The sequence below is a fragment of the Camellia sinensis genome, chromosome 13 (genome assembly GCF_055761805.1).
Source record: "Camellia sinensis isolate YWXY chromosome 13, ASM5576180v1, whole genome shotgun sequence".
Taxonomy (NCBI): Eukaryota; Viridiplantae; Streptophyta; class Magnoliopsida; order Ericales; family Theaceae; genus Camellia; species Camellia sinensis.
Genome location: NC_138973.1, coordinates 33,012,453 through 33,026,328, shown reverse-complemented (window position 1 = coordinate 33,026,328; position 13,876 = coordinate 33,012,453). Strand labels below are relative to the sequence as shown.

At 33.6% G+C, this 13,876-nt stretch overlaps 1 protein-coding gene across 2 annotated transcripts; it reads right to left on the bottom strand.

Annotated features, from left to right (window-relative positions):
* Positions 1 to 200: 200 nt before the first annotated feature.
* Positions 201 to 13,299, bottom strand: LOC114318384 (mechanosensitive ion channel protein 10). Of its 2 annotated transcripts, XM_028265269.2 has the most exons (6): positions 12,450 to 13,299; positions 10,857 to 11,371; positions 2,172 to 2,295; positions 1,357 to 1,650; positions 790 to 992; positions 201 to 707 (listed from the first exon to the last, which is right to left on the bottom strand). In XM_028265269.2, the coding sequence occupies exons 1-6, from the start codon at positions 13,179 to 13,181 to the stop codon at positions 437 to 439; spliced, it is 2,139 nt and encodes a 712-aa protein (XP_028121070.2). In that variant the 5' UTR covers positions 13,182 to 13,299; the 3' UTR covers positions 201 to 436. The 2 variants fall into 2 exon arrangements, with proteins under 2 accessions (XP_028121070.2, XP_082758001.1); XM_082901875.1 differs by lacking the exon at positions 1,357 to 1,650.
* Positions 13,300 to 13,876: the final 577 nt, after the last annotated feature.

Genomic DNA, 13,876 nt, shown 5'->3' with positions numbered 1-13,876 from the left:
CCATGTTATGATATACCTATTCTTAGGACCGGCCCTGTCTCTCCCTCTCTCTTTTCTTTTATATCTAGTCTAAGTATACATAAAAATCACAACATTTTCTTTTCTTTCTTAATTATCCAAAACGGTTAAAAGTGAAATTCATTCTAATTTTTTCAAAATGACATGCAGTAATGAAATTTTGATACCAAAACTCAGTGTAATAGTCTAATAGATGTCACATTAATTAGAAAAACAAAAACCTTATAAGGTTGATTAGTTTGCATAACTTTACTCATACATATATAACTAGTGGAAATCAACATCCACCCTCATTATTGAAATATATAACAACAGCAAGGGCCTGCATTAGTTGCACGATTGTATCTTGAGATTACGGTGCTTCAATAATTTTGCCACATTTTAACGTCAAGCATTGGGATCCTAACCAAGATCCATGTCAAGATTGTAACGGCGCCCTCCAGTTGGCAGCATCGACTTGGGTGAGATGGATTTCCTGAGGAAGAAGACGATACTTGATGCCAAGGTTCTCACAGATCTTCTTCAACTCAAGGATGAGCTCTGTCACACGACAATTTCGTTCAAAATAGTTTTGATGGTTCATGGTGTGTTGGACACACAGGCACATCTTCATCTTGTTCATGTCTTGAATCTCTTTCACCATCACCAAGTGTTTTGGGTTCCAGTGCTTTGGCTTGTTCTCCAAATATCTACACAGTATTCATAAATCAAAAGCTTCATGCATTTAGGTACTGATAAATTAAGAAATTAAATATTAACACTTGAGCTTACGTTTGGATGGCCGTTTTGAGTGCATTTATAGAGTCAATGGATGTGGAGACATCGATGGCGAAATCAATTAAATCGATCATCTCTGGACTTCTGTAAAAATTGCTAATTGGCTTTGTGAGCAGAACTGAATTTGGGTAGTAAATCTTCTCCATGTCGTATCGGAGGAACACTGTGGTCAATATATTCATCTCTTCCACAACCATCTGCAGATATGAACACCCCCCCACCCACACACACACAAAATTTATCAATGGAAATATGAGATCATACAATTACACAATGTTTAATTCACAAGTAAGGGTTGGGATAAGATTGTTTTATCCGGGTTTGAACTTAAAACTATTCCTTTTTTTTTTGTTTAAATTTTTTGACTTTGGAATGATTTATCTCAAACTAGTGGCAATTATAGGGAGAAGAGGGTGGTGCGCGGACACCTCCCAAATTTCAATGTGAAATGACTAAAATACCCTCATCGTATCTATGAATCAGACGTGAGGAATCGAGTAAAATGAAATGCGTGGGTACCTAAACACCATCAAAATCGAGTAAAATGAAATGAGTGTGTACCTGAACACCTTCAATTACACAACGATCGCCTATATCAAAAGGGTGCATGACAAAGACAAAGATGATGGACTCAAAAACAGTCTTGCAGCTGTTTTGGAACATGAAACCCACAAGAACCAACTGGGTTACGACAAAGAGTAGAACTTTAGTTGTTGCCAAACCCGTCACCAGGAGAGACACCACAATTATGATAACACTAACAATAGCACTTGCTAACTTATGAAGTTGATGCACTGCTGTCTTTGTGTCGTTCAAGGAATGTGCTAGAGCTTTTCGCTCCAAGTATGCACGAACCTGGGAAGTCACAAATTCACAAAGTGAATGTGAATGTTGTTTTGGTCTTGTATATGCTGACATACATATATGTAACAAAATTGAATTTCATGTTTGGATTTAATGTGGTTTGATGACATGCATATATCAAACTAGTGAAGAGTCATTTCGATTTTAGTTCATAAAAAGAGCATCGGATACTGTCTCTAAATCTTTTTGTTTTAATGCACTCTCAATCATATAATTATGTCTTGAGATTTTTGTATCTCAATATCCCCACTACATTATACAATCGAGAGTTTATGGGGACAGAAGGATAAAGAGATTTGAAAACAGAGAATCCTTAACATATGGATAGTGTTTATGCACAAGTAATAGCGAGAAAGTCACCCCTAATATAGCGTATAAAAGTCTAGGTTTCTCATTGAATTAACATATCGATAGTGTTTATTTTTTATTTTTTTAATGGAAAAAGGCTCCCAAATACATATATATACAAACATATGTGATGAGAAGAAGATGATAGAGGTTAAAAAGTATACCACCCAATTTCTAAAGGCAGACTTGGTGATCTTTCCAGTCTCTAGGGCTCCTTCAAAGAGAGGGAAGATGGTGTGAATCTCAACCCTTGTTAGGAATCTCATTAGATCCTCCTCTTCAATGTACCTTCAACCACAACAAAAAATATAGGCATTTTTATGGATCAGCTATCTTTATGTTGACAAGAACTTCAAAAAAAAAAAAAATTTTTTTTTATAGATTCCTAACATAATCATCAATGTATAAGGTAATTAGTACTAGATATACTTTCAACAATGAAGGATAAGGAAATTGTTTCCATTTTCACAGCTTTATAACTCGAAGTTATGTTTGGATTGAGGCATAGATAGTTTAATTTGAAATTCCATGACTATGATTTTTGAATCATCAGCAATTTCAATTTAGATTAGGTGTCTCAATTTCAAATTTCCAAACAAAAAATAGGCCAATATGTCAATTAATTAATTTATTTAAAAAAATTTAATGTGTTTTTACCATAGATACATGCAAGAATCTCGGATTAAGCCCAGGCATCCCAGCATGCGGGGCGGGCTGTGCTTATGGGTCAACATTGGGCTTATCGGTTGTTACTTTTCTTTTTTTGCCAGATCAATTGTTACTTTTGCCTAGTAATTTTTTTTATTTTTTATTTTAATTTCACACGTGTCCTTAAATCAATATCAGTAAGGATATTTTTGTGGATCCAAAATAATTTGCCTTATAACTAATCCAGCTCGAACTTAACTCAACTCGACTCATTAATATTAATTAAACTTGAACTCGAAACTTGATAATGATTTTCTTAATTATTATTTATATTATTTAAATATAACAAATAATATATTTATATATTATTTAATTTATAAAAAAAATATTTATATTATTTACTATATATAACTAATATATTTATTTTATTATGTAAATAAAAATAAATAAATCAAACTTATTCAAACTCAAACTCAACCTATTAAACTAGGTTCAAATTTTAACTTAAATTTATTTATTTGCTTAACAAGTCTGACTTTTAATAAGTAAAGTTTACAAACAGTTTCGTTCACATGATGAATCCGGATCACCCGTCGCCCTTTCCTGTCGCCATCCCCTGTCGCCCCCAAAACGACGTCGTTTTGGGGGCAAATTTTCAAAAAAAAAAACGCAGAGAAGAGGGAGGAAGGAGAGGAAGAGGGAGAGGGAGGAAGGCGAGGAAGAGGGAGAGGGAGGAAGGAGGGAGGAGGAGGATCCGGAGGCTGTGAGCTCGCCGTCCTCGTCCATCGCAGCCGCCGTCGCAGCCGCCGTCCCACCTCGTCGCAGCACCTGCGACCACCGTCGCCTCCGCCTCCGACCGTCTCCACCTCCTCCGCCTCCTCCCCTGTATGTAAGGCCCCCTCCAATCCGGCCCCTCCTCTCCTCCTCCTCCTCCTCTTCCTCCTCCTCCCTCCTCCCTCCTCCCTCCTCCCTCCTCCCTCTGTCTTCCTCTCCTTCCTCCCTCTTCTGCGTTTTTTTTTTTTGAAAATTCGCCCCCAAAACGACGTCGTTTTGGGGGCGGCAGGGGATGGCTACAGGGGAGGGCGACCGACGATCCGTTCCCTTCATATGATGTCTTAATTTATGGGGGCACGCACCTTGAGGCCTGGGAGTCAGGACACACCAATTACTTTCAAAACGTAGGGAGCTTCTATTTGAACACACCAATTCCATTTTTTATATATTTTTTTCAGTTCACACATCTTAAAAAAATAAATAAATAAAATTTACTTATTGCACACACTTTTATTCCAATTATATCCTCATATACACAACTTTCCAACCCTCCCAATCCACACACCAGCGACCACCTCGCCGGCGGCGACGTAGCACCACCGTTCCCTTTCACTTCCCGTCGCCATCCCCACCCTTTACTCCACCACCGGCGACACTACCGCGACCCCCACCTCATCCCCTCGATCTCTCTCACTCTCTCTCTCTCTCTCTCTCTCAGTCGCGAAAATGGGATTTCGGAGGTTGATAGTCGAACCAAATTCGTCTTCTTTCAGATTTAGGTTCTCCTCTCTCTCTCTCTCTGTGGGTGTGCAGAATTGAGGGTCACGAAGGGGTGGGAGCTGAGGCGGCGATGGTGTTGTGTTCCGAAGTGAGGGGTTACGGGGGTGGTGGGGAGGGTGGGTGAGCGACGAACGATGGGGTGGCATGGGGCTTCGATTCGAGAAGAGGGAGGCTGGAGGGAGGCGACAGAGGGAGGTGACGGAGGGAGGAAGGAGATGATCGGAGGGGAGGCTCTGTATTAGGTATTAGGGTTAGGGTTAGGGTTAGGGTTAGGATTTTGGTTGGAGAAGAAAGGGGTTTTGGTTGGAGAAGAAAGGGATATTTTGGTAATTTTATTTTAAGATAAAAATGTAATAAAAAAAACGTCATTAAGTGTGTGAGGAGAGGGGAAGTGGTGTGTGCAAATAGAGGCTCCCCAAAAAGTAGTTTTCAAAAAAAAATGTTTGAGACCCTTATTTTTTAGCCTTGTTTTTTAGAAACTTCATAATCTCTTTTAGATCTTCATAATTGATATATATATAGGACTCATTTATGTAGATGTAGAGTCTACACCATCAATAATAGAAATTCAAAAAAATTATGAGAACCTCTAAAAAAAAAAAAAGAAAAAATCTCCATCATTGTTGTTTCCAAAAAATAGACTACCAACAAATCCCTGGTAGTGGCAGATGCTTTTACACAGGACACAGAGAGAGAATTTAGGTTATTATCAGAATAAAAATGTTTGGACCTTTGGGATGAGCCCACATTTCTAAAGGGATTTTAGGGTTGGTTTGGGGTAACTTAAAAAAGTATATTTTTTATTTTTTTATAAAAAGATATACAGAAAAATAGAGAGGTGTTATGATAAAAAAAATATAAAAAGATAAAAAAATAAATTATATAGTGTACCCCAAACCAGTCCTTAATCTTCTATAAATATATATAAAACTCACTTATATATGTGTAAAGTTTACATTATAAATAGTCTACATTTATAAAAATCTTATAAAATCTTGTAAGCGTGACAATCTCAATCATTGCTCCTACCAGAATAAATGAATGAATGGTCGTGGTTAACTTAAGCTTGGTAGTAAATATAAGTGAGGAGAGACCATGGTGACCACCTGATCATTTAAGTTTGGTAGTAGCAATCAATTTTTTAAAATGAATGGTCATGGCTTAGTCTCATCTCATCCATGATCTGCCATTGTCACATCACCATCTACTTTAAAAATGTTATTTTGACACGTGAAAGTAAAGTTTATTGGTTCCAGAGATAGTATTATGTTGGTGTAAGGATTACAGATGATTAGTGGATCTGAGACTATAATATATATCAATTAATATATTAATTAATGATATAATATAATTTAAAAGATTTTTTATATTTATAATTTAAATAATAAGTAAAGTTAATAATAATATCATAATTAATATTAATACACTAATTAGTGTATCGTTTAAGTTATTGACATTAGAGAAATTATAATTTTATTTTGAGATAAATTTAGGTGATGTTTAGACTTGAATATTATTGTCACATTATTTTTTAGATGCATTATATATATAAATTTTATGAATAAATTTCTGAGCAAGGTTAAAAGTCTTTAGGCACAAAGAAAATAATGTACAAATTAATGAAGATTGTTATTATGAGGTGTTTTAAAAATATGATAAAAAGTTGATTTTTTGATTTTTTTTTCATTGTTTTATATGAGAGATGATGTCATTTAAAAGGAACAAAAAGTTAACTTTCTACTTTTTTTTAGTATGTATCCAAAACAGTCCTATATTTTTATTTATTTATTTACTTTTTTGGCTCACAAACATGATAAGTAATGAAACTTTATAATTTGAAAATGTGAGTTAAAAAAAAATATTAATTTGAATAAATTATTATAGGCACAAAAGGCCGATAACAAGTTCCAAATTCCAATAGATTCTAGCAAAGAAAAAGACGACCTCAAATGCGCCAAAATGACTTGTGGAACCACCTAAGCTTGAAAGTGAGGTTACGACGATGAGGCTCAGGCACTGAGACCAACCACGTACAAGGAATATGGCTTTGGGAAGGATTTTTTTTGGTTTTTTTTCATTAAAAGATAAATTGGTTAAAAAAAAAAAAATTTAAATAAAATATCACATCAAATTTTATAATTATTTCATTTTTTCTCTTACAAACATCACATTCAATCACAAAAAAACCCAACTATCTTCCCAAACAAAACAAAACAAAAATTTCAATAATATCCTACAACTAAAAAAACTTACAAAAAAACTCACTTCTCAAACACCCACAATATTTTAGTTTGATATATGTCAGTTGTGGTGAGCAGCGGATATATTGATCCGTGTAATTGATTAAATCAAATTAATTTGTATATTTTGAATGGATATGTGATGACGAGCGGATGGTTACTGATTAATTTTTTTCAATCTGTCTAGTTTTAGACGGATGACAGATTTGAGATTCATTTAGCCACAATCAAACAGCCAAACCGCAAACACCCCTAATAATTTGTAAGACTTTGGGTTCGTTTGGGAAGTGGGTTGGCTTTTTGTTTTTTTTTATCTTTTTAGCTATTTTAGCCTGGAACTAAAAAGTCTCATTTGGGAATGGTTTTTTTTTACTTTTTTGACTTTTTGTGAGAGAAAAAATGTAATGATTATAGGTTAGATGTGATGTTTTGTTTTATTGAACTAAAAAACTTATTTTATTTTTTTGGGACTAAAATAGCCCCAAATCCAACCCAACCCAACCTCTCTTCCTAAACGAAGCTTGTATTTTCAATTTATTTAGATATTCTTTTTGTGTTTTTAATTGAAAAAGAATTTAAATAGTCTGTTGAAAAAGAGTTTTTAACTTAAATATATTTTTTAAATTAAAAAATAAATGTATTATTTATCTATATTTTTTTATTTTTAAATCTAACTCTAAAAATAATAAATAAAAAAGATGATATGCTGGTTGATTTTTGTTTTCAAAAACAGATATATATGTAACAATAAGAGACATACAATCTCTACTACTGCTCTATTCATAGTTTTGGTGGTTTGAATTGTTTTTATATTTTAAGAAGTATATATTGTAATATTTTATGTGGATGAGACATGCTGTAATTGTAATATTCTAAAGTTTCAAACTATCTTTCTTTGGATGAGGCATGCAGTGATTGCAATAATTTTTTAAATTATTGACTGTAATACTTTTTTTTTTTTTTGAGAAAGTGCACAAGTTGAATCATGTTGAAAATTTATAAAATTTTAAACCGCTAAGCAGATTCGCATCCATCTGTCAATCTGCTCAATCCACATCCGCCGGATTAGTGGACGGATGCGGATTAATTTTCTCCAATCTACTAATTTGACAGACGGATGACGGATTGGAGGTTCCATGAACGCAACTAATCCACACCCACCCCTAATGTCAACTATCACACTCCCAAAAAAAAAAAATGTCAACTAATATTAAAAAATTTCAAAAAATATCATCTTGTTTGGTTTGTTTGTTGAGAGATAATTTTTAGGAAAAAATTTAAAAAATTCGTTTGGTTAAAAATTAAAAAAAAAGAATTTAAAATCACTTTTATATCTATTATATATCAATCAATCATTTTTTTCTCTCTCATTCTCTTACATCTTATACATTAATCAATTAGTATTTTTTTTTCTCACACTCATTTATTCAATTAAAAAAAAAAATTCCAAATTTTAAAACTCCAAAATTATTTTTAAAACATATAATCAAATAAATTTTTAAATATAAACTCTTTTCAAAAAATTATTTTTCAAAATTATTTCACAAATACAAACCAAACATGACCTACATGTTTCTTATCTCAATAAAAAAGTGTCACTTACAAGTTTACAATTGTCACTTTAATTTCAAGCGATATTTGGAAAGAAAATTTCTTGAGACATTTTAATTAGGCTTAATTTTAAAAACTCGGCTAAAAGTTCATTTTTTGAGCTTTTTGTTTTTTTTTTAGATCATATTACTTATTTATTTTTTACACGTTTTTTTAAAAGAATAAAAAAAATTAAAAAGTCAACTTTTAACCTATTTTTCAAAATAAATTTTAGAAGTCATTTAGGAGTGATAAATTAGGTGGATGTAACATTGTTATATTTAATATTATAAATTTTTTTTGGCATTTCAATATATATATATATATATATAAATAAACTTTTGTTGTATTTGTTTGGGCAAAAAATATTTTCTAACAAATATTTTTTATATTTTTTGATGTTTGGTACAATAGAAATGGAAGTCAATGAAAAACATTTTCCATGATCAACAAAAAAACAAGCCTATTATTTTTCATTTTTAAAAAGCAGAAAACGTTTTTTGAACTAAAATCTTATCAATGTCACCATACTATCACCGCCACTCTCACCTCCCCCACTACATCACCATTACCACGGTTATTGTCACTATCATTATCGCTATCGCCACTACTGTCACCCTATCATTATGCCACCACCTCCGTCTACATCATCGTTTCACCACCCCCGCCACCAAATATAAAAAAATATATATTTTCTTATGAGAAATTTTTTCATATATGATTTTTGATAGGGTTTTGTTCCAAAACAAGGAAAAATAAAATTCCACTTTATCCACTAATTAGGTTTTGTTCATATCTCAATAATGATTTTTGGTTTTTGGTAAGCTTGGTATATGGTTGACACTTATAAATTTTTAAAAATATCTCTCATTTTATTTTTGAGTTGAGTTAAATTTATTCGGTAATTAATTATTCCAAAATCAAGACTCATGAATATTATGATATCCGTTCGAAACATCCTTTTTTTCTTGATAAAAGATATCTATTTATATATGTTAGCTTATTGAGCCATATTTTTTTCTAATTTTTTTATTTTTAATGATTTTTTTTTTAAAATTATGTCAAAATGTTTTTACCTTTTCGATGGATGAATCCAAAAAGTAAAACAAAATTGAAAAAGTCAAATTATTTTTTATTTTGTTTATTTTAAAAAGAAAAAAGTTAGGCCTTGACGGGTTTGCCTGAGAAAAAATTTCAAAAATTAGTTTGGTTAAAAAAATTAAAAATCACTTTTTTCTCTATTACACATTAATTAATCATTTTTTTTCATAATCATCTATTTACAAAAAAAAATAAAAAAAATAAAATCATTCCAAACTCTAAAACGCTAAAACTATTTACAAAATATACAACCAAATAAATTTTTAAATTTTGTAAAATGTTTTCAAAAAATTATTTTTTAAAATTTTTTCACAAATACAAATCAAACGTGGCCTTAATTTCTCATTTCATTTCATCTACCATAATCTAGAAGAGTAAATTTTTTGAAAATTTTTTAAAAATAATTTTACTAAAGATAAAAATAAACAAAAAAAAATATATAAATAAATCACAAAATAAACAAACCCCAAACACCCACTTCTAGGAATAGCAATTTGAACCCAACCCGACAGGGACCCGATTCCCCGACCCCGATTAGAATGAGTTTTCTTCGAAAATTATCCCCATAGGACCGAGGATGGTATTAAAAATTGAATCCCCGACTGTTTTCAGGCCGGGGACGGAAATAGGTTCCCCAGCCCCGGCTCTAGCCCGACCCCGCCCCGAATTATACCTGCATAACTCCTCGAATATTCCCCATAAATATATATGTTTGACTCTGCCTCTCACTCACATACATTTCGTTTCTGTCTCTCATAGTCTCAGCCTCTCTCTCTCACAGTCTCAGCCTCTCTCTCTCACTCTCTCTCTCACACTCACGGCATCGCCGTCGTCCCTCCATCGCATATCTCCCTCCTCCCATCATCGCCGATCGCCGTCGTCCCTCCATCACCGTTGTCCCTCTTCTCCATCGCCGCTGTTCTCCTCCCTCCTCCCCATCGCTGTTGTCCTCCTCCCCTCCCCCTATCGCCGTCATCCCTCCTCTCCATCACTGCTGTCCCTCTTTCCATCATCGTCAGAGTTCATCGTTTCTCCATCGCAGCCGATTGCCGTCGACTCTCTCTCTCTCAATGTGTTAGATTTTTTATTTTTTATTTTTTACATTTGAGCTCAGATCTGTTCAATCTATTGAATATATATGTTAAATCTGGTGTTGAATATATATTTGAGGTCAGAGCTGTTGAATATATATTTGAACTTAGAGCTCAGATCTGTTGAATATACATTTGAGCTCAGAGTTCTGTTGTTGTAGATGATGATGATGATGATGATAAACATATATAATTGTTATTGTTATTGATGAATATATATGTTGAATCTTTGTTGTTAAATGTATATGTTTGTTGTCGTTTTTTTTAATTTTGGTCGGGAAATTTTCGGGATCAGGAAACCCGATTCCCATTAGGAGGCGGGGATGGGGGCGATGGTAGACTCCACGTCAGGAATCGAGGTCGGAGACGGGAAAATTTCTACCATCGGGGATTGGGGATGAAGAGTGTGATCCCCAACCCCGACCCCGATCCGGTTCGTTGTCATTCCTACCCACTTCAAGTTTAACCGGTTGCAAATTTTAAAAACCAAAAAGAAATAATTAAATATTTAGCGACTAAAATATAATATCAGATATATTTTTGGGAATTAATCCTAAAGTTAAAGCACTGGAGAGAGAGAGAGAGAGAGAGAGAGAGAGAGAGAGAGAGAGAGAGAGGTGTTTACTTGGCACCCTGTTTGGCAACGTTTTTGAAGATCCGTTTAGCACAGTTCCTAGCCTCCCATTCACTCCCAATCTCAGACTCAGTACTCCCAAACCCATCCACAGTATTCGAAATTGTCGACAACCCAAAAAACCTCACATAATTCACCAGCCTCTTCACACTCCACGCCGATTTCGTGCTCTGCAGGCTCATCTTCCTCAGCTTCTCAATGTCCACTCTCCTCGACCCAAACCTCTTCATCGATTTCGACAAACTCCTCGCCCCTTTCCTCAATTTCGCCGGCAATGTCTTCGACTCCGCCAGGTGGTGGTTGTTGTGGTTGTGCGCCGCCTCGTACGCCGCCTCGTCCATGGGTGGGCCGGAGAGGGTGTTGAGGATGTAGTGGTGGAACACACTCTCCTTCATTCTGTCGAAGTAGGTCGCCACGTGGAATGAGGATGCTAGGACTTTTACGAGGACGATCTTGATCAGCCAGATTGTGGCTCCGATTAGAACTGCCACCAGAGCTTTAAACAGCTGTTGAATTTCATTTTGACATTTCATTAGATATTGATGATTTAATTTGAGATGGATTTTATATAATTATTTTTACAAATTATTTGAAATTTTTCCTAAAAATTTTTATTTGTACAATAATTTTTACGAAATACATATTACATATTTTTATTTAATTTCTCCACTTAAGAATTAAGAAAAATTACAAATAATTAAAACAGTGAAAAAATTATTGTACTTTACATAAAAAAATTTTGTGATACAATTTTGACACAGTTTAAACTTAAACCATACACATAAAAAATCTACACTATATGCACAGTAAAATTACACCACTATAAAAATATAAATAATTATTTAGTGTTCCATTGATTTGCAATTTCTCCTAAGAATTATCAATCTACTTTAAATAAGTATTCTTCTTATAATTTTATAAAAAGTTCAACCTCAAACACCTCTTCATTATAAATTTATACATTCAAATAGAGCCTTAAAATATGAAAATCTCAAAAAGATGTGATCAAATGACAAGGAGATAGAAATTTTTTGGGAACATATAGACCCTCCATTTGCAGTATTAATTATTAAATTATATCTCAAAAATTTTATATACTTTTTAAATTGTAAATGAACTGAAATAGGAATTATTATTTTTTTTTTTTTGGATAACTCAGGGTGAACTAGCCTAACACAAGAATTGATATCACCCGAGAGGTTTTGAATCTGAGACTTAAAAATGAACAAATTCTCAAGTTCCAAGCCTACACCACTAAGCCAACCTTTGGAGGTTGAACCAAAATAGAATGAGAGATCTTTTTGACAAAAAGAATGTTTGGTCCTATGTGGTTAAATGAAAATGAGTGAGACCCTCAATTTTGAGAATCTTCATAACTCTCAAAATGATCAGAACCACTCGTGTGCTTGTTTTTTATTTTCTTTTCTTAAATCATTTTGGAGAGTCATGGTCCCTAAGTTTGAGAGTCCCAAATCATTGTTATGGTTAAAAAATCATATTCTTTCAAGATTCCTATCACATGTTGCAATAGAGAGTGTACTACATCTAAAATACTTGGTAGATGAAAGAGTTGTTTGATCTCACCTTCCCCAACATCTTGTCCTTGTGATGAACATTAGGATTGAACATGAAAGTCCAAGACAGCAAAACCAGTCCCAACCAAACACAGTTCTGAAAGCTCTTCCTCAACCCATAAACAAAATACAACACTTTTTCCCTCAGCATAAAGTTCCTTTCAATGAGGAAAACAACAAAACCCATAACCCAACCAGAAACAAGTCTTCCACTGAAAATCACCATAACCATCAAGCACCATCTCCAAACCTCAACACCCCAAGTCATATGAGTCTTCACAGACTCAATTGTCAAAGAACAAACCAAACAAGTCAATATGATGATGAACAAAGCCCACTCCACCATAGCTTTCCAGTGCACCTTCTTCTTTTTCTTCTTTCTGAGCTTTTCTCTTCCCATTTCATCTTCACCCTCTTCAAACTCTTCTTCTTCGTCGTCGTCGTCACTGTCATCGGTTGAGTAGTTTGTTGGGTTGAGTGGTTCGAGCTCGTCGGAGTATTCGGGGATGGTGGTGGTTTTGCGAGTGGGTGGAGGGAGGTTGAACTCGACGTTGCGAGCTTTGGGTTTGGAGAAGCTGAGTCTGCGGAGAGTTTGTGTTCTTGATGTGAATTGTGGGGTTGGGGTGGTTTTGGGTTCGGTAATGGAGATTGGGTTTTTGGGTTGTGGTCGTTCAGGGTTTTTGATGTTGTGTTGTTGGTCCTCCATGAAAAGAATTACGTGATCGGAATTTGATTTTTCCATCTCTCTTTCTCTCTCTGGTTGCTAAAGTTTTTTTGGGTTTGGTCTGGTTTTGTGAGAGGGGTGTCCTTGCAAGGACGAGAAGGTAAGGTTTTAAAAACAAACCAAGCTTCGTGCAAAAAGTTTGAAAATGAAATATGTGGACGATATTTCTTTTTGTTGTTGTTGTTGTTGTTGAGGAAATGACATTTTTCCTATTAGTTCCGCATTAGGCCACGTTTGAAAGAGACTATTTTAGTGGGGCTGTTTATTATCCTTTTTAGGGGATGGTTATAACTAATTTTAATTTGAAGATTTGTTAGGTTTATAAATTATTAGGTAAAAATGATTTAAATAAATTTAAAAAGTTGATTATTTTGAAATTGTGAAAGAGGTACTTTTAGTTTTCTGATTATTAGTTTTTAATTTAAAAAAAAAAACTTCACCAAGGCAAGTAATTTTTTGGTTTTTTTGATTAAAATATAAAGTAAAAAAATCTAATATTTTTGAGATGATTTTTTAATTTTTTATATAAAAAATAGAAAAAAAAAGAGTGATTTTTTGACTTTTATTATACAATTTGTTGTGCACTTGCCAAACAAGAAGAGATGTTATTTAGCTAATTCGAATCATTAACTTATAAGATTATTTGAAAAATTATTTATATAAAAAATTAAGTTAATTAAATATTAATAATTATATTCAAATTATATTTATCG

Coding starts and splice junctions, on each gene's coding strand:
- LOC114318384 (XM_028265269.2), bottom strand. CDS start 13,181: ATGGAAAAATCAAATTCCGATCACGTAATTCTTTTCATGGAGGACCAA. Junction 2,296..10,856: donor GTTGCCAAACAGGGTGCCAA/GTAAACACCTCT, acceptor TTGTGGTTGAAG/GTACATTGAAGAGGAGGATC. Junction 1,651..2,171: donor CTGCCTTTAGAAATTGGGTG/GTATACTTTTTA, acceptor GTGACTTCCCAG/GTTCGTGCATACTTGGAGCG.